This window comes from Patiria miniata, unplaced genomic scaffold (genome assembly GCF_015706575.1).
Source record: "Patiria miniata isolate m_02_andy unplaced genomic scaffold, ASM1570657v1 HiC_scaffold_6, whole genome shotgun sequence".
NCBI classification, from domain to species: domain Eukaryota; kingdom Metazoa; phylum Echinodermata; class Asteroidea; order Valvatida; family Asterinidae; genus Patiria; species Patiria miniata.
Genome location: NW_024037073.1, coordinates 9,638,825 through 9,660,276, shown reverse-complemented (window position 1 = coordinate 9,660,276; position 21,452 = coordinate 9,638,825). Strand labels below are relative to the sequence as shown.

Here is a 21,452-nt window from a genome sequence, read left to right as displayed (position 1 = left end):
ACCTTTTAGAACATGTCACAAGTCCAGAAGCTCAAGCCTTCCCAGGAGCTGGTCAGCCAGTAGTCCTGGCCCAAGACGCTTGTGATCGATAGTGGACGGTACACAGTGCGCCCTCTAATGGCACAACAATTAGACCAGCGGGCCCACTCGCACTAACGTCTAGGCCATTTCGTGTCGGCGGTTTGACTTTTTCTTTATTTTCTCCATAGGCTTTCCTACGGAACCAATCAGCGAGCGAGAAAAGGTTCAATGGCTTGCCCAACGGTTGTAAACATATGCGCTATATGTGCGGTGATCAAGCACGGAGCTATAAAAAGGAACTGTGCTTGTTCGAAATCATACAGATGGTTTTATTTGCATAAAATGGCCTGCCCCTATTGCTACGAAATGACCAAGACGTTGGTGAGAAAAAGTAAAAAAACAAAACAATTATGCATTGGCGCTACACAACAATGCAACTATCTCTCTTAATCACTGATGTTTTGGGCCAAGACTAGTCAGCAGGTGTCTTGGCGTCCCAATCATCCTCACAAAACATCGCCTACAGGTGCTTCTGGGCTCCCGTTAATGCCTCTAGAACTTTCTTGGGATAATACCAAAAATTCAGGACTATTTGGAACAGGTAAAAACATTCCAGGTTTGACTTACCCATGAGCTGGTCAGCCAGTGTCTTGGCCTCTCCACCGTCATCGCTGCTTGACAGGCCTGCAGACACCGCCTGTAGGTGCTTCTGGGCTGCTGCTATGGCCTCCGTGTGCGCCTTGTAGGAGGATGCCACCTTCTCAAAGTTGGCGCTGTTCTTATCAATGTCCTTCTCTTTGCTCTTCAAGGTGGCTTGGTCCTAGAAAGGGACGGTAATCAATAAATCATTAGAATAACATTGTCACAAGCTTTTTTGGTCTAATTGGAAAAGATCAAGACACACAACTTCGTAATAGGAAAACAGAAATGGGAGTTGATATAAACACCACGTTACACCATTCTCTGTTTAATATTTAGTGCTGTACCGAGAGAGACCTACGTAAGTTAACATTTGAGTAATATACTCTTTTCCTTTTCAGGAGCTTGCTGGATTCCTGTGACAGGATTTCAAGCAGCCCCAGGTGAAAAAGTAGGATAAAAATTTTGGAGGACAAAATCAGGATAAAAGTAGGACGTTTGAAGGCTTTCATCAGCATCATAAGCCTCATTTGGCATGTTCTGTACTCACAACACTTGTGCTCCATCCTAAACTAAGCTCTTGGAATTACAGTGGCTGGACTAAGGCCTCAAAATCAGCCAACTTGGCAGCAGTAATTTCCAACTACTTCTCCCAAACCATGTTGTATATACTACCAAAAAACTTCAAACCATTTTTTTTTGGTGAAAGCAGCTCTAAGAAACTCGTTCCTTTAAAAAAAAATTTAACACTTGAAAATGGCGCATCCTGACTTTGACAAAAATTGTTGGTCGCACCAAGAAGTGACGTATCATGAATGGGTGCTGCCCCACAAAGTGAGGTACCGTGTACATGTACACAAAGTGAGATACCGTGTACATGTACACAAAGTGAGGTACCGTGTACATGTACACAAAGTGAGGTACCGTGTACATTACACAAGGTGAGGTACCGTGTACATGTACACAAAGTGAGGTACCGTGTACATGTACACAAAGTGAGGTACCGTGTACATGTACACAAAGTGTGGTACCGTGTACATGTACACAAAGTGAGGTACCGTGTACATGTACACAAAGTGAGGTACCGTGTACATGTACACAAAGTGAGGTACCGTGTACATGTACACAAAGTGAGGTACCGTGTACATGTACACAAAGTGAGGTACCGTGTACATGTACACAAAGTGAGGTACCGTGTACATGTACACAAAGTGAGGTACCGTGTACATGTACACAAAGTGAGGTACCGTGTACATGTACACAAAGTGAGGTACCGTGTACATGTACACAAAGTGAGGTACCGTGTACATGTACACAAAGTGAGGTACCGTGTACATGTACACAAAGTCCACAGACATTGTGCCACTCACAATGTAAGCAAACCTATGGTATTTGTCACTTTGTGGTGCACCTGACAAAAAAAACCCAAAAAAACAAAATTACAAACCTCGTCATAGCTCTTGAGTACAGCCTTCTTGTTCTTCTTCTCTTTAGCCAGCGCTTCTCTCTGATGCTGCACAGAGCTCTGCATCTTGGTGTCCACGTTTTGTCTCTCCGCCAACGCCTTCTCGATCTCCTTCATCCGGCCGCCTGCCTCCGCGTCTCGCTGCTTCTCCAGATCCTTGATCAGCTGGCCCAGCTCGGCAATTTTGTTGTCGATCTTGGTAAGGAAATGAAAAGAACATTGGTAATGAACTTGTCAAATTTCATGGATCATCTTTAATATCATGGTGTGTGATGTTTAAAGATGATTCCTCCTATTTTTGAGTTTTACCTTGAAAAATACATTTTTGCTGTTTTCGTAGCAATATAAAAGTTATTCACTTTTTAATGAGACATTGAATGAAAAATCCACTGACTTTTAGTTATTGAATTAATTCTTCTCGAAATTCAAATTACACGCTGCCAGACAATAATTCAGCTCTACAGAGAATAATTCAGCTCCCGCAGGCTGAGTTCATTTGTCACAAATTGGAATAAAGGAACTTTTTTTTTTAAACAAAATATACAAATTCAAATTTCGTTTTTGAACAGTATGGGGTATGCAACTTTAATGTCACCTATCTTTGCTCACCGTGTTAGCACATCATAATTTTATGTGAGCTATCCAAGAACACATGCAATCTTAAAAGGTTTGTTTTTTGTACAATCAATCCTTTCAAACATGATATTTCGACGTCGTGTTATAGAGCAAGGATTTATATTAACTGTACCTACCTCTGTCATCCCTTTTACAACACAAGATATATATATATTTTTTTTAAAACTAGGCTTCTAGAATCCATATCGTACAGGATTGCGCAGTCTTGAAAAAACTGATCGTTCGTGACGTGCAGGAGATAACGCGAGCACATACACAGAGCATGCAGTCTTCGAAATATGTGCGCAGAACACTCTGAATAGACCTTTCTCATCGACAGCCAACTTCGTAAGAAAATTACAACAGCGTGTTCAACGCCATCAGGTGCGTTTGCACGCAGTGTGCAAAATGTTCTAAACGTGTTGCTTGAAATTTCTTCGAAATATGGTGCAGCCAATGCGCATCACGAAATTTGCTGATGCTGATGCACGTGACAATCTATAGGAAGCGACGTCATGTAGTCAATCTGCGTCGTTTACCCATTCCTCATGGCCAGGGGTTAGTGAAGGAACGTGCCCACGACCATGGAGTAGAGGCTGGACTAAGGCTGGCCTAGTCCGAGTTAATGACATTACTTATACTCAACGAATCAGTCAGACAGACAGTCAATCAGTCAGGACAATAGCTGCTGGCCTTTTTTAGGTTCAGAAAAAATGCCACGACTTCCTCACAGCAATCAACAATGATTACAACTTTTTTTAAGGTATGGCCTTCACCTCTTTCAGCCGGTCTCTGAGCTGGTTCATCTGGTCGGCCATCTTGGCCAGATCCTCGGCCGACTTCTTGGACATCTCCTCGGCGCCGACAAACTGGTAAGCGATGTGGAGACGGGACAGGTGCTCCAGCTCTCGCATGACCTTCTGGTACTCCAGGTAGTTGGAGCGCTCCTCCTTGAGACGCGTCAAGGTGGGCGTGATCTCCTCCGACATGATCTACATCACAAACAAATGTTGATTAGCAATACAGGGCGAGTTTTAATCAGAGTCAATTTTCTCAGAAATGAATAAGGGTGGCCAAAATGTATTTACCAGAATTATGTCACAGCTAATCTGAATAGATCATGCAAATTTCATTAACCCTAACTCCCCAGCCTAATTTACTAGGAACCATACCCATTCTGGCAAATTCCAACAACCACATGGTAAATCGTACACACACACACACACTGTTGGACTTAGTTTCTGGAGGTATGCCAACCCCAGTGTAAAAGACCATCAGTTTAGGGGTACTGTACCTATCCCAAATATGAACAAAACCTGCTGTTGAACTTTGATGGGTTCAGTTCGGTTAGGGTTAATGTGGAGTGAAGCATTGAGATTATGTAAGCACTTGTTCATTGTGTCCTCAATTTATTACCGTTCCAAGCTTATTCCGATTAGCTTTCCTACCAGACATGAGACTGAGTGGTTGCGCTTTGCTTGCAGTTCTCAGTCACGAGCGCGCATGCAGGTTCTACACGCGCACGCAGGTTCTGCAGAGGTCAACCACTGTATATGCAATTTTACAGACTAGACACGTGGCCGTTCATGACAGATGAAATTACAATATCTCAGCACACGATATAACAAATTTGATTACTTGATTAAAAATACTTGAAAATATAACATATCCCTTCGTTTAGGACACGTTCGTTTCCTTGGTTTTAGTATCTGATCCATGAATATTTACAACTTTGTGCACATTCAGTGAATTCTTCAAATTGCACATTCTTAAATCAAAGCAAATCTAATTTATGCACATCATATTTAAACATTAAAACCGTGCAATGCTTTGTCAATAAAACACCTTCAGTGTTCATTAGCATTGCTGTGTTTTTGAAATGAATCTATAACAATACAAAGTAAACAAACTAACAAAGTCTAGATAGTGGCAGGCAAACTATAGAAATTTAAGGGGAAAAAATCAAGAAAATAGTTGTTACCGAGTCGATTTCTTTGAGTTTAGCATCTTTCTTCTCGATGGTCTTCTGAGCCGAAGCTTTCTTGTTTTCGTACATCCTTGTTCCTGCTGCCTCCTCAATCATGGCCAGAATCTGTCAACGCAGAAGTAGCGTTATTGGAGTTAACCTCCACATACAATCAAATAAAAATGTATGGCTTCAAGATTTTCAAAATCATACTCTTGTGGTCTCAAAAATTAAAGTGCCCATGCAATGTAATTTTTCAAAATGCAATCCTTGAAAATGCACCTTTGTGTCCCATTTTACCTTATTTTCAATTTTCGTTTTTGCCATCTTCAAGGGAATTTGGGTGCATTTTGGTGTTTTTTTTTAATACTTATCCTAATTTCTATATATTCATGAGCAAAAGTGTGATGTCATTTTAGGCAGAAACCTCAATATTACAGCTATTTCGCACCAAGTGTTGTCAGAATTTCTGATATTTTTGTTGTCATAAATTTTCTCTCCTTTGGTGATTCGTTTTGACAGTACATGGCAGTAAGACCAACAACAAAATAGTTCTGCTCCCAGTTTCCCTACCTACCCTATTCTGACAGCCCCTACCCTAATTTTTTTATGGAAGAACTGAGGAAAAAACACCCAAAACCATCAATTACTACCTGTAACCCTTGACTATGTGCAGATGCCTCCATATGATCGTACACAAAAAAATTGCCCCCCCCCCCCCAAAAAATGTAATCGGAAGCAGAACTATTTTTTTTGGCCTAAGCCAATGAGCAAACTTTTCTCACAAAATGTTTTCAATTGGCACATTTTTGGGTTTACAATTTGAACAGAAAATCCCTAAATTGAGTAGTGTCTTCCTGAAATGACATCACAAGCAACAGTGTCCTCAGTTGTCTGGAAAAGCATGGACAATTTTAAATGTTTTTATAAAGTTCCAAAAAAATTAACCGAAAAAGGGATGTCAAATATTTTTCATACATCTGAGGAGAAGTAGAAAGTTGTACAGAATATGTTTCTAAAGAAACATCGATTTCATGCACCTTTCAACTTAGTTGCAATAACGGTTGGTAATTGACGGTGGAGTGACCAGATTTGGCACTGAGTGATGACAAAGCACCATCTTCTGCTAATGAATGGAGTCTACTATCATTACAAAGTTTATGAAAAGCCAACATAATATTTTTTTAAATGGGTAAAATACACAAACCTCTGGGGGCTTCATGTTTAGCACTTTGGTGATGCGTCCCTGCATGATGAGGAAGTGGGGATTATTGACGTTGAGCTGGACGGAGCAGAAGAGATCCTGGACCCTGCTGTTGTTAGCATTGCTGCCGTTGATCAGGTACTTGTTACGACCACCAATCACAACCTGTGGCGATAATTATTCAAATTTTGTTATAATTTATTAAGAAATAATAAGCTGATGAAATTGATGATTCAATTTGAGTAGTATTCTTCTGCAAAGGAAAAAGTTCTTTGATTCTGCTAGTTTCAAAACCTCAGCACCCAAAAAAAAAAAAAAAAAAACAATTTTACAAAACTTTCAATATATTTCAATTTCATAACTTGGAATTGTTTGGAGTCAAAGTACCCTAATATCAGATGATAATAGCAATTCTTTCACTTCACCAAAAATCTATCCATTAAATGAACAAAACTATGACCTTTATTTTGAAACTGTTTGCCCTTTTTACGAGAACATCAAATGGTGACAAAATGTACACAACAGAAAAACTGAAATCCCCAGACAAGAAGAAATTAGATAATTTATAAAATTTAGATATTGTTCTTTAAAAAAGGCAAAGGATATTTGCTTTTCATGCATTCTGTTCGTTTCCAATGATAACACCACTCAAAATCCAAAGAAGAAAGTTCAAAACCTAACCTGTTGTAGTTCAGCTCAGCGGATATTACACTTTTCGAGGAAACAGCGAAACACCATGCACAATCTCTTGATCACAAAACATGATTTCATCAATAACACTCTTTATTCCAAAAAAATCAGTCAACTGACTGATCGTTGGAAATCACCTACATTTCTTGATTTCTTCTAACTGACAGCAAGCCAGATGGAATAATTTCACGGGGTGTTTAGTACCAGTACGATCATGAATCTAAGTAAGTTTTTGATAATAATTTGGTTAGTTACTTTTGGGATAAATGCAAATAATACTATGCCTTTAACTTTTTTAACCCCAACTCCCTAGGCCTTTTTGCTAGGATGTAGCCTCGATCCTGCAAAATCCTCAATTTGGCCTCACGGAAAAATAGCATATAGCCTCAATCCTGCAAATTCCTTCATTATTTCCTGAATATGGTCCGTGGAGAGGTGACCACTGCCTGAATCCTGCAAAATCCTCCGGCTATGACTGTCAATAGGCTGAGGCAGAGGCAGTGACATCCTGGAGCAGTGCGGAGGATTTCAAGTATAAATCAAGGACTAAATTTATGCTAGGCTGAGCATAAACAACACAAGGTCCGGCCCAAGACCTTGACACAGTGCTTCCTCTGAAATCAGCAACGCACTCTTGCAAAGTAACCTCAATCCTGCAAATTCCTCCACTTTGGCAAAGAAGTTTTTGAAGGATTCAGGGCGGTTAGGGTTAATGCAAATAAATCTTCGCATCTTTGACCATTCTGGGTGAAATTGCCTGATTAGACCTACCTGTCTAGAGACGGTGATTTCATCAAACGTCTCATATCCCAACGGACTCTGCTTCTTGTCCCGATTATCAAAAGTGATGGTAACGGTTGCCTTGGTAACACCAGCCTGGCCGCCTTTGTACACAAGCTCTTGTAGACTGCCGGCACGGACCTGAGTGATTCAATGTAAGTGTGGAAAGAAAATGAGAAGAGCAACCCAAAATTTTCATAAATTTACCAGTATATTCGCAGCATTTTTATAAAAAAAAAATTCAGTTTGTTTTGCTTTGAAAAAAAATAATGAATCATAATAATTTATATACAGAAATTGTAACAGGTTGAGGACTGCTCTTTAGTAACCCTCCTGTTATTTAAACAGTCACAGACAGTCAAAATTCACTTCCACTTCCCCTGCTATACTTTTAACACAGGCTGGTCACCAGCAGTCAGATCACATGGCAAGCAAGCACTGTGACTAGTCAAACTGGGTCAACAGACAAAGCAGGCAAGTTGTGGTCACAGCTGTTTTATCGTTCACTAGGAGTCAAAGCATAGCTGCATCAAGTTACTTAACCAGTCCCAGCCAGTCAATCCTGCTTTTGTAGGCTGGGAATTCTTAACTGTTGAAAACAGTCACTTGTTTGATTTTGACTGATAGGATTACTTGGCACAGAATGTGTGTTTGCATAGGAGGGTTACTGTCATTTGAAATAAAAATGCACATATCCAAAATCCAAAAACTTTACATATGATTGATTCAAAGTTTGCAACTTTGTCAATTGAACTGAAACCTTCATGTGAACTAACAACCAATAAACATGCAAAAGAATTTTTCATTGTTGTTATTTTGTATTCCTCCACAAAGCAAAAAAAGTAAAAGACCGGAACATTACAGGTTTGCATACAGTAGGCCTATTTCATGATACAATTGTAACCTTGTTTATCCTGTTTAAAGAAGAAAAAACTTGTGAGGGCCTTTATATATTTGAATGTATAGTGAGTGCCACGGTTCCGGATCACTTTTTATACAAACTGCTGTACACCCGCTCATGTGCGGAGTTTCCGTGTCCAAGTAACATCATTTCGTAGTAAAATTTCCCCATTTTCTCGTTCATACATACATTGTATAATTCATAACTTGAAGGCGTGCTCAGCGCTTCTTATGTATCATGCCTGCAGACTGCATACCATGCATGGGTGATCCGCAACTGTCTTATAGAAATCTTTCGGCGAATATGGCAATTCAGATTATTCAAATGCCAAAACATTTTACTTTGCCCATTTTCTTGTAAGGAAATAATCTCAGGTACACTGTACATGTATTATACATGTACCTGAGATTATTTCCTTAGGCCCAAAAAAAAAAGTCTCCAGTTTCTGGTAATGGTATGGGGTTTGCCCCAAAAGCGGTGCGGCGACGCATTTCCCCCCCCCCCCCCCTACTTTTTATTTCTTCAAATGTCGGCTGATGTTGCAGATGATGCTTTGATCTCCTTAAAACTCTCAAAAATATTCTTCTGGGTGGAGCTTGAGGTGACCCCAGTAAGGCCATAAGCATGACAAGGCTTGATAATTCTGCACCCACTTACGATCTTGACCGACACGAACATTCTTTGGGAAATTTGGATAGTCAAGACAAAATCAGAGAAAAGGGTAACGTCAGACCATACAGCGACATTGACATAGTGCCTGTGCTGCAAGGCTGGTCATCGGTCATTAGTCTGCTCCCTTACATATTGCGCTAATTTAAGCGTTTACGGGTTCCAGATACACGACCATCTGAAAAAAATATTCAACATGTTCAAATACATCTTTGTTGGAATGGTGAGCAAAGTTCAGATTTTACCATGTAAAACAGACCTAGGCCCCCTACTTAACACTTAAACAAATCTGATAAATTTCTTCATTGAAATTTCTGCCAACCGGACACCACTTACCTGCCGCCAAACATCCAAATTTTCACCTTACCGTGTGATTTCAACCAAGAGGAATCCAGGAAAGAGTGGACATGCGAAAAAAAATTGGTAAAAATGTGTTTTTGGAGCACATTTTGCATGCACATGTAGTGCAGATCTGAGTTGAAGCAGCCGGTCAAAACTGATTGAAGTGTCTGGAACAGCGGTACGTTATACGCATGACATCGATAACCATGACGTCTCTTGAGATGTCGCATGAGCCGGCCAATGATAGTTCCATACGTCATTATGAATATTTATTTTCTCATGAATATTTAGTTTATTTCAATGGATACTTCAAATACGTCCAAAGATTGATCATTGCAACAGCGATCGTGTGCGGCCTAGCGGTTTAAGAGACTCGTGTATCAAGCAAGCGTCCGAGGTTCGAATCTCGATGAAGTGAGGGACTGATTGATAAATAAAAATTAAGGAAAGGAGGGGGTGAGAGTAGAGGAGGGAAAGTGGAGGGAATAACCATAAAAGAGGTAACTTTTGGCGCTAGAAAATTAATTGAAAAAAGTGGTGTCCGGTTGGCAGAATTTTTCCGGACTGTGCATTGCCACTGCTCATTGCCGAACAAAATTCTGCAAAATGAAAAATTGATGTCTGACAGTGACATGTCTGAGTGGTGATGAATTAAAATAGGTCTAATTTTATTGTTTATAATTTATATCGGTTTGTGCCTATGTAAACATTGTGTTTTTATTCTTGACAGCGATTATAAGCACAATTACCTTTTCAGAAAAAAAGCAGAAATTAAATAGGCCGGCCAACCCCGCCATGTTACCTGTGTTAAATTGGAGATCCCCAGCAGAAAGCAAATGGAGTCCAAAATATTGGATTTTCCCGATCCATTCAGGCCGGTAATGGCATTAAAAAGCGGGTCAAATCCTTTGATTTCAGTCCTCTGGGCGTAGGATTTAAACCCATCTATGACAATCTCCTTGATGTACATGTTGAAACTTCACTTTATGCCATAAAAATGATGAAAAATCCGATGTTTTGAAGGCGACAATGCTCGCAGCACAAAACTGCAGGAGTCAAAAACGGCGCCTGAATCGACGGTTGGGTAGATGTGCGCACGCGCAGAATCTCCCATAAACCTTTGCGATTCAAAATGGCAGCGTCCATCTGACCAAAATAAAGTGTGTCGTGTGACTGTGAGGATATTTTGATTAAAAAAAATCAAGAACAAGTAAGATTTTTTCTCTTAAGTTATCAGTTGGGGCAATCAGAATTTTTCTACCGTCTGATATTAATTTAGTAGGTAAAATGGTGAGTTTTCTTGTCTGTTCGTGGCACTCGTTACGTGTCACTGTCAGCAGCTCGTTTCACTTTCAAGCTTTACACGCGCACTTCTTTGCGAGACTTGGTTGGGGGCGCCCTACTTCTAGAAAGTAGGAGCGCTCTGCCTCTAGGTTATTAATTAAGAAATTTTATTTTGGAAAGAATGTTGCAACCTGACGCCACTTTTTCTCTTCATATATCATCTCAATTCAGGTCAGTCATGTCGGTCATTGCAGAAATGTTGAAAAAACATGAATCCATGAAATGTACATTGTCATAAAGTTGTAGGCCCCTAGGCCTAGCCTAGGCTAGGCCCTACTTGGAAAATTTTCTTGACTCTCCATAGACTTTGTACAGGATTGCCTTTGTACACAACTGCTGAAGTGGCCTCAGGATGCAACATTCTTTCCTTTATCTTTGATAACTTGTTTACGCTAATTACAGACAATGGCAACAGCATTCAGTCCTGATGGGTCAGAGGTCATTCAGAGGTCAATAGAGGTCAACATTGCAAAGGCATCGTCAGAGACAGATCTGTATTCTGTATATGAGATACCCCGCTGTGTAGAATTCATCAGGAAAAATGTCTTCATAAAGGTATGACGAAAATTGCAGAATTGTTGATCAAACAGTTTATATTTACACAGTTGATATTTTTTTATTATAATCTTGATATTCTTGTATTGATGTTGCTCCATCTGTGTTCCTCAACATAAATTTAATTCTTTTTCCTCACAAAAGTTCCATTTATTTAAAAAGAAAAAGCTCTTTTAAAAAAAATATATTTTGGATGCTTTCAACCCTCCACCCTCTGAAAATACCTCAAAAAGAACTGCCTGAATTATTGATGGGTCCCAAATAATTTGATATTTGTAAAGTAAATACCAAAGACGGTTGGATTTTTTGGGGTATAATTTCTCCTTTAAAAGTGAATAACTGTGTTGAAAACAAAACCACACCAGAGCATAACATACAACCTACACATGAATGTAGCGATAACAACCTTGACAATTATTTGTTTAGGTTGCATTGCAGTTTCCCGATGAGCTCCTACTGGACTCCACGTCAATCGTCAAGTTTCTTCAGCAGGAAACAGATGCTCTGGTCTTCATTCTCGCTGACACTTCATATGGAAGGTTCACACTATATAGCAAATATTGTTACACTGACCCGTAGAAAGTTGTGTGTTCATAGATGGTTGAAAAAAAATGTTGTTCTTGTAGTTTGGTTCCCTGACCCTACTTCAGATGAAACAAAGCATAGACATTGGGGAAACATGTATAGACGTCGGGTAATTGTTAAGTCAGGGAACCAGACTAGCTGGCTTGCACCCATTCACAAATGTGCAACCGATTGAAAACAAAATGTGGACTAACTAAATTTGGTTAATTGGGACAGTCTTTGAAAAAAAAAATCAGTTTTTTCCAACGATGGTCAGCTGACAATCTTTGGAAATTGATACAAAAATTCCACTTTTCTTGACACAACGACAGCATGCCAGGTGCCATGATTTCACAGGATGCTTGAGACTATTATTCACTTACAGTCAAGTAAGGTATTTCATAATAAATTGGTAATTCTGTTTTTTGATGTTTGCAAGTGTTGTATAGTACCTTTAAGTCAAACTTGTCTAAGAGGAACAAAGCATGGCTTAATTAAGAGAGTAAAATACTGCAGTTAAAATTTCAGCAACCAATCTTTAACCAGTTTTAAACCAGACATGTAAAACTGCTCCACCACACTAATATTCCCGTTTGTAAATTGAGTGAAATCTGACTTCATGTTTACAGCTGTTGTGTGGATGAGATAGCCGCCCAGCATGCCAATGCAGACAGCATCATCCATTTCGGCCGGGCCTGCCTCAGCCCGACGTCGCGCCTTCCTGTCCTCTACATCTTCGGCCAGCGACCCATTGATGAAGACCACTGCTGCCAAATCTTCCAGGAATTCTTCGCCGACGGTTCCCAGCCAGTCATAGTCATGTACGATGTAGTGTACGCGCATTGTATAGGTATGATCATAATCAGTCCGAAAATTTGGGACTCTCAATACTGTTTGTGAGAGTCCCAAAAATTAAGGTGGTAAAAACATGCAACACAAGAAAATAGACTGGCAAATGAAACAACCAGTCCAACACCCCTTTAATACTGCATCAATCACCTGTGTCAAGAGAGATCTAGTACCTAGCTTTATTTCTACACATTCTCTATAGTCCTGCCACCAGACTACTGAAGGGTCAATCTTTTCAAACAGTTGGACATGTACCAGTCTAGTCTTAGGCTTCAAATTGAAATCACTTGGCTTCACTCTCAGGTGCAAAATGTTGAAGAAATGTCTCCTTTAAAATTGAATTGAGACTTCAAACTTGGCTGGTGAAATACTGAGGTCCATGTCTTTGCCTCATGAAAATTGTGGAGAATTTTGTCAGCTGGTTCATAATGCCTGACTGACGGACTGACAGTCTGGTCAGTGTCATAGGTGGGCGAGTTAATATTGAAGTGACCCATGATATAGCAATATCTATTTCAGTAACTGATATAAGGCAAAGTGAAATTTAGACGACCCATGGATGAAATGTAATCCTGTTTCATTCTGTTTTCTCAGATTCCCTCACAAAGAGGCTAACAGAAACCCTACTGTCGGTTGTCCTATCAAGAATCCTGGATCCCGGAGTCGATTTTGAGAGAAATAATTTAACCGACAGTAGGACTAGTAATGGTAACGATGATGATGGAACGGACATTGATTTAGCCTTACTGACCAACTCAAACACGTACTTCCAATTTGGGCGCCGGTTCACAATTGGGCGCCAGCACGCGCTCGAGGACTACGCGGTGTTTTATGTCGGTGCCCCGACTTCGACACTCACCAATCTCATGATGACCTACAACCGGTGTCCATTTTTCACCTACGACCCCGAGCATCGGCAGGGCCTACGAGAGACTCTGAACGTCAACCGTCAACTCATGAAGCGGTACTACCTAATAGAGAGGGCGCGAGACGCCAACGTTGTCGGGATCGTCGCGGGCACGCTCGGCGTGAAGGACTACCTAGCCGTCATCGACCGATTGAAAACCCTCCTGAAGAAGGCCGGAAAGAAAACCTACACGTTCGTGGTGGGTAAACTCAACGTGGCCAAGCTCGCTAACTTCATGGAGGTGGACATCTACGTGCTGGTCTCGTGTCCGGAGAACAGCCTCATTGATTCGCAGGAGTTTTACAAGCCCGTCGTCACGCCGTTTGAAATGGAGATCGCTTGCAACAGAGCGCGTGAATGGACTGGAGAATACATAACAGATTTCCGACAAATTTTACCAGGTAATTATATTTTCTGTACTATCCTTTTTTTTCCTAGAACCGGCAAAAAGTGTTTGCGGCTGCCGCAAAAATCAAATCTGTTGATGACCATTGTTTTTCCATTCTTGCAATCTCACTCTGTTTCCACCCTTCTATGACCCCAAACAGGAGCAGCCAAGCACGTAGAGCTTCCTGCCGATGACACGACGGAACAGGACTCAACAACAGACGTCTCCTTGGTGACGGGTAAATTGAGGTCCTTAGGGAAAACACAGGAGTCATCTGAGACGACGGCATCCAAGGTCTTAGTCAGGCGGGACGAAACAACGACAGTGGGCACGGTACATGCTAATGCGAGTAAGTGATAATGGTAGTTTTAAAAAAGGTCAGACAATTATCACGAATCTTAAAGGCCCTATATCTCGCCTGTTGCCATATGATTGCACTTCCAGTACAATAATAATAATGCATATTTATAAAGCGCACATACATCCACCATTATTGGTGCTCAATGCGCTACATCATTATTACCCTACTCATTGGGCCAGTGAAACATTCCAAAGACAATCTCAGTTTATACAACTCAAGCAGCCATTTCAGCTTAAATCAACCACAATAACCATCTCTGCCCTCGCAGGTGTCCATTCACTCCTGGGTGGGGAGAAGCAATGAGTGACAAAGTGCCTTGCCCAAGGGCACACGCACCATAACCCCAGGCTGGACTCGAACCCACAACCTGCAGAATTACCCACAGACCACGAACGCAATGCCCTAGACCAAGAGGCCATGGCACTCCACAACAGTACAGCACATATCGTATGCACACCGGACAGTGCAAGCCCTACATTCGTGAACAAACTCTTTGAAATACTTTCCCCCAAAAAATCCTGTTAAAGGTGCATCAGTTTTTAACTCCCTTTTTACTTTCCCATCTCTACAGGTGAATTCCTAGCAGGCAGGTCATGGCAAGGCCTGGAGCAGCAGCTTGGCCAGACGCCCGTCAGCAAAGTAGTAGAAGGCAGGACGGGCATAGCAGCCAGCTACAGCGAGGAAACTAACTAAAGAATAACAGGAATTGGAAAGCTATAGACATTGTGTACAAGTACCTCCTTAACAGTTACAAATGAAGAGTTGGGGCCTTGGGAAAAATCTCCGAGAGAGATATTTGAGCAAAAACTGTCGACTGGCACCTGTGCGCGTGGACACCATTTTTAGCTGTTGGATAGCAGCTCAACAAATCATCACGTCTCTCTGTTATTCCATTTGAAAGTTATTAACAAACGTTGACATTGTCTATTGCTCCTACATATTTTGACCGATTTCAACCCAACTTTGTTAAAAGTATCGGTAGCCCAGCCTCTACATGTCACATGACCAAACTGGGGTCAAAGGTCATCGTGGGGTCACTGGGGTCAAAAACTGATTTATTTTTGTTTAACTCAAAACACTACTCCTTCCAGAAGTTACATGGCACAATCACGTGACTCATGCATGAACACGAATTCGTTCTCCCGCAGCTTCCGAGATATTTCCGATCGAGCTTGTTTTGAAGCCACTTTCTGTGATTGTGTTCTTCAAAACAAAACCATTTCATGCGGAATAATTTCACCGGGTATTTGATACCAGTCCCATCTTCACTTTGAGTAAGGTTTATGTCCTTTATTAATTACATCTGAGGTACTTGGTACTTGGTTGGTTCTTGTCCTAAGGACTTCCACAAGGGAGTATAGCTAGGAGGCCAGAAACACCGGGGCAAACCCCTTCTCTTAGCGATAAGTGTTACTGGGTTCTTTTACGTGCGTTAGGCCTTATACAACACACGGGACCTCCGGCTTAACGTCCCATCCGAAGGACGAAGCAATAATGGTCAAGTGCCTTGCTTAAGGGCACAGGTGTCCGGGCCCGGGCACGAACCCATGCCACTGTTGCCTCTGAAACACCAGAGCATGAGTTCGGTGCTCTTAACCGCTAGGCCATGACACTGCGAATTATCTTACGTGCCTGGTGTGGTTCCAGTACAGCTACGGATTATCGCTCATTTGCTCTGGATATTTTATTTGAACTACCCCTAAAAGAAAGATGGAAACAAATAAAGTCTGCAGTGTGAATTATGTTTCATAAAAATTATATATATCCAAACATTTTAAACTATATTTGGATTAACATTTGCAGATTATGGAGACCAAAATAAATTGGACAATCGAAACACTACAAAAGATCCGGTGTCTACAAAAAAGTGTCTTTATTCTGCGACCTTGCATAAGCATCAAACGTGACTTGTATTGTAATAAACTATGGTTTTGAATCAACATTTGATGTGACAGGAAATAATTACCAAAGTGACAACATCATGGGGAGAAAAACAAATCAAACAGTTGTCATGCAAACATGAACATGACTGGCAAAAGTTGTTTACCGAGAAACATTTAAGAAATTGTAATGATGTGACAAAATAACGGTTTTCAAAATGCCTGCAAGCGAGCTAAGGTATTTCTTGAACAATGTTTTCTGCACATTAATTCATGGAACACAATATGACAAGTACATCAATATGAAAAGTACACCCAGTGAAAAAAAAGGGGGGATATTTGAGTGAAGATACCTATTGTTTCTTAAAGCATATGTAATGGAGAAGGGTCTTTAAATTAATTTATTTAAAGAGGTTGTGGAATGCTCGAAGACATTTCCGTCATTTTTCGGGTATATGTAGCCTAAGGTGTGATGAAATAAAAACGACTATTGTTTCTGTCATGAAATGAGTACAAAAGGTACTTTTGAGAGCTGTTTTTCAGGTCCAGTTTCGACCCGAACGTGCAACTGTGTAAAAGTCGTCGTTGCGGGCAGCAAACAAAACACAGTAAATCGTGACGTAATAAACAGGACTCGTGTATGCTACTGTGCATCGGGAGTCCTGTTTATTACGTCACGATTTACTGTGTTTTGTTTGCTGCCCGCAACGACGACTTTTACACAGTTGCACGTTCGGGTCAAAACTGGACCTGAAAAACAGCTCTCAAAAGTACCTTTTGTACTCATTTCATGACAGAAACAATAGTCGTTTTTATTTCATCACACCTTAGGCTACATATACCCGAAAAATGACGGAAATGTCTTCGAGCATTCCACAACCTCTTTAAACATGGGTCACATTCTTTGCATATGATGCTGAAAACCTAGTCCGAGTAACTAAGATTCTACGAATCACCTTTTTTAACATTTGGAGATGGTCCGGCGATAGTAGGGTCCAAGGATCTTAGAGTACATGGCGATACCAATAACCTATTTTGACCATTTTCACTCGTACTCCCTATCAACATATTCAGATTTCGACCCCAAAACAGTCCTCAAACTGCCTGATGCGCCCCTGTAGGCTTCAGTGGGAAGTGATGTTATGTGCACATACCTTTGGGAAGAAAAGAGAAATTTCACCTTCAATTTGGGAAACATCCTTGTCACAAACGCCTTATTGGAGGCTGCCATGTTGAATTCAGGAAAAATTGACTGGCATCAGACAGACCAATCACAGGGCACTTTGATTGGTCGCCTTGGCGACAAATCCAGGTGACCAAAAGTGCCCTGTGATTTTGTCTGTCTGATGCCAGTCAATTTTTTGAAATTTCAAATGTTAAAAAAGGTGATTCGTAGAGTCCTAGTTACTCAGATTACTGAAAACCATGAATCTTTGTGAATGTTTAAAGGGAAAATACAACATTTGCAAACATCAAAAAATAAAACTACCAAATCATTTTGAAATACCTTGCTGGACTGTTAGTGAATGACAGTGTAAAGCATCCTGTAAAATCATGGCACCTGGTATACTGTCATTTTCAAGAAAAGTGGTATTTTTGTATCAATTTCCAACGCTGATCGGCCGATCAGCGTTGGAAAAAACTGGCTTTTTTTCAAATACTGGCCCCAGTTGACCATCGCACTTGTTTGCAATCGATTACACACCTATGAACGGGTACAAGCCAGCTAGACTGTTTCCCTGACCTTACAATTCCCCAATGTACATAAACTGCTCTGTTTCTTCTTAAATGGAGTCAGGGAACCAGACTACAGGAAAATGATTGTTTTCTTGGTTTTTATAGCATTTTCGAACCCAAAACCTCAAAAAAGTCAGTGTAACTATATTTGCTATATATTTCCAACCCCCCAATTTCATCCATTTCTGACAATTACAGCAAAAGCAAATGATGTATATTCCCTTTAAATACAAGACTAAGCATCAATCCCCCCCCCAAAAAAAAACACCTGTAAATAATTGATTGGTTTAATCAATTTAAAACCTCATACGAATTATCCATGTCAAATGCGTGGCAATCAGCAATTGGCATTTTTAGTACGGTGGCCAATTTCATCGCTCTGGTGTACTGGCACAATCTGCGTGTAGTCCGGCACGCAGATTGTTCTGACTGTGGGCTCCGTGCACAAGTACCCCCTCAACGGTAAGAAAGGGAGAGTTGGGGGAGACCACTGGGAGAGACATTGGAACGCATCGCCGATGACGCCTGATGCTCGCGCGAAGACGCTTTGGCTTTTGTGCACTTTCGGAATAACGTAAGTTGTGTGAACTTCGCGCTGTACGGGTGCGAACCAGTACGCTCGCGTAGCGTCCCATCCATAATAATAATAATATCGGAGTCTCATATAGTGCACGTATCTACCAACTATTAGGTACTCAAGGCGCTGGGGATATGTCTATTATTAAAGAAAGGTAAATAAAGTATATGAGAAAAATGAGACCCATTATGCAGCACCTTATAAGGGTTTACAAGGTGCTGCGGCGCATATTGCAGCCACTGCCAGAAACACCGGGGCAAAGCCCTTCTCTTAGCGATAAGTGTTACTGGGTTCTTTAACGTGCATTACACAACACACACGGGACCTACGGCTTTACGTCCCATCCGAAGGACGAAGCAATAATGGTAAAAGTGCCTTGCTCAAGAGCACAAGCACCATGTTCCCACGGTCAGGATTCGAACGCATGTACCACGGCACATGAGTCGAACACCGTAACCATTGGACCACAGCACCCCACTATGGGCTCTTGGAAGTGGCAAAATAGCGCCCTCTCTGTTCGTGCACGAAGCCAATAGTAGAAAGAAAAGAAAAACAGGCTCAGTAAGCAGAAATAATGTGCTTAGCAGCTAGCCCAAATCAACAAATGGTGTTTGATAAAAACAAACTGGAACAAGTGCATTTCTGAACAGTCAGATTATTGCAAACATAATCACCAAAAACCCACGAGAAATAACATTTCATACAGTAACATTTTTTTGTGTATTTGTACAACTAGGAAAACTATCAAAAAAGGCAGCCCTGACCCGCAGAACTATAGAACCTCCAAATCAACAAGTCCAAGAATAACTACAAATCACATCAATATGTTTGTGAAAAGCATATCAAATACATGTATATGAAAGTGTTTTCCCCATACCCATGTTGGGTCAAAATAAGATCAAATAAGAAATGCTGCCAACTATCCCATCCGACTCGGAATTACATGCCCTGTAATCTTTTTTTGTGACAACGTTGTTTCAAATATTACCATTGAAAAAAAAAAAAATCAAAAACATCTGAATTATATTCCCTGTAACTTTTGTGTAGTGTCGTTAATGGTTTGAAATACTGCTGTTGAACATCCCCCCCCCCAAAAAGGCAAAACAAAACAACTAAACAAATCTCCAAACAAAACAAAATGGTTCCACAACCCCCCCCCAAAAAAAAAGTGTTCTTGCCTTTCCATTTGAGCAAAGAACCAAACCAATTTTTTGTATGACGAAAACAGCAATTTTAGCCCTTACAGCAACTTTCAGTGTATGTCGTATCTTTTTCGACTACAAAATATACAGTACATGCACATGTAAATCTACACAAAAGCAGTTAAGGACCCCTTCTCAGTATGTATACATCACTGAAGTGTATAACCCATATTTTTAAACCAATATTTTGGTTATATGGCAATAGGCTCTTCAGTTCACAAGTATATGTACATGTGTAAGAGTTACTCCCTGACTTTCTGTAGATCAAACATAGTCTGCAATATAATCCCTTTAATGCCCAGGTTTTAAGGCTCATGCCAGAAAATGTCAGAAAATCCCCTGCTTTCCCTAGCATTTCCCCTACTTTCCCTAAAACTTCCCAAGCAACAAGTATACCCCCCTTTCCCATGAAGACATTTTCCTGACCTCTCCCCCGAAACCCCACCTAATCCATCCCGACCCCGAAAGCACCCACCACCACCCTACCAAACCCCATGTTCCCCTCCCACCCCAAAACTCAAGAAACAAAAATCTACCCCGCCCAACTTGTCCCTCCCCAAGGCACCCTACCCTACCCTACCCTACCCTACCCACCCCATCCCAAGACCTATCTTATACAGACCTATCTCAAACACTCATACATGTTATGTACTCAAAACATGATATGACTAACCATCACCTACAAGTCTGGTCAGTTACTGAACCCTCTACACCACCCCTACCCCTCCCCCGCCCCAACTGTAACCCCTCCCCCACTGTCCCCCTCCCCTCCCCTCCCGTGCCCCTTCCCTCTCCACTGTCCCCACTGTCCCCCTCTCCCCACCCCCCAAAATGTATAAAAGCCCCGAAAGGCTTTAATATGGCCCACTTGTCCAATGCAACCATTACTTATGGAAGTACATGTATAGACCCATTGCACGGTGCGCCCTCACTCAAGACAGATTTTGTTATTTCAATTCTGTGACAATGAAAAGTACAAACTGTCTTCTCATGCCTATCACAGAGGAACCGAAGACCTGCCCTCAGATGGGACATCACATGCAAAGGGTCTATTTCTGCAGGTGCAGTTTTCAGCAATAAGAAAAGGGAGGCTTTTAGATCAAACCCTGCAAGTGTCTCTCATGCCCATGCTTGCTTCAACTACCGACATTTCTGAAATCAAGTCCTTAACTGCTAGCCTCCCTTCCCTTTGCCAAAACTACCAGTAACCCTGCAGTTTTTGGGCGACAACAATGGATCCCTATGGGTCAGGAACAGGCCTGGAATTTACGTGGATGTCACAAAAGCCAAGACCGCCACTAGCGCGGTCTTTGACACTGGTGGCTTACAACCATTTCGGATTGGCCTTCCAGAGTTAAACCAAACCAGAATGCATTAAGGGACTCGATTCAACCAAAACAGAATTCGGTTTCAGACGTGCGAACTTTACGTACTTATTGTCCATTGACTGAAGTTGTTGGTTAGTTAACCAGTTCGCGCCGGGATTATTTTCACATTGACCGGACCAAGGCATGGGGTTGTTTTTCACGAACCTCGATACCAGACGGGTTCAGGCCATCATCTGCGGGTAGCACACTCTGATATTTCCAGCCTCGCTCGCTGCAAGCGGGTCACAGACAGATATTTCTGGCCTCGATCATTGCGTGTTTATCCGTCATCCATTCCAAATACCGCAAAACCTCATCCGACATGAAGTGGTTAAAAATAACTGCAGCAATTGATCTTTTGCATGTAGTCGCTCCTTACTGCTTTAGATGTCCAACTTATTTTTAATTTTTGGGGGAATAATTTGGCGC

General features: G+C 41.3%; 2 protein-coding genes across 3 annotated transcripts in view; one reads left to right on the top strand and one right to left on the bottom strand.

Moving 5' to 3' along the window:
* The window catches only part of LOC119742873 (structural maintenance of chromosomes protein 2-like), a 33,879-nt gene extending 23,507 nt beyond the window's left edge, over positions 1–10,372 (bottom strand). Inside the window, exons 1-7 of the mRNA XM_038219103.1 lie at positions 10,095–10,372; positions 7,372–7,521; positions 5,914–6,075; positions 4,722–4,832; positions 3,517–3,732; positions 2,108–2,320; positions 649–841 (exon numbers count right to left, since the gene is read on the bottom strand). Coding sequence (XP_038075031.1) covers positions 649–841; positions 2,108–2,320; positions 3,517–3,732; positions 4,722–4,832; positions 5,914–6,075; positions 7,372–7,521; positions 10,095–10,262 — 1,213 coding nt within the window. The 5' untranslated portion in view covers positions 10,263–10,372. The remainder of the gene's footprint in view (positions 1–648; positions 842–2,107; positions 2,321–3,516; positions 3,733–4,721; positions 4,833–5,913; positions 6,076–7,371; positions 7,522–10,094) is intronic.
* A 50-nt stretch (positions 10,373–10,422) lies between these two features.
* LOC119742870 (2-(3-amino-3-carboxypropyl)histidine synthase subunit 2-like) lies at positions 10,423–15,324 on the top strand. 2 transcript variants are annotated; one of them, XM_038219099.1, is made up of 7 exons: positions 10,423–10,502; positions 11,039–11,191; positions 11,618–11,730; positions 12,385–12,605; positions 13,199–13,912; positions 14,060–14,248; positions 14,832–15,324. In XM_038219099.1, the coding sequence occupies exons 2-7, from the start codon at positions 11,042–11,044 to the stop codon at positions 14,951–14,953; spliced, it is 1,509 nt and encodes a 502-aa protein (XP_038075027.1). In that variant the 5' UTR covers positions 10,423–10,502; positions 11,039–11,041; the 3' UTR covers positions 14,954–15,324. The 2 variants fall into 2 exon arrangements, with proteins under 2 accessions (XP_038075027.1, XP_038075026.1); XM_038219098.1 differs by lacking the exon at positions 10,423–10,502 and adding an exon at positions 10,516–10,582.
* Positions 15,325–21,452: the final 6,128 nt, after the last annotated feature.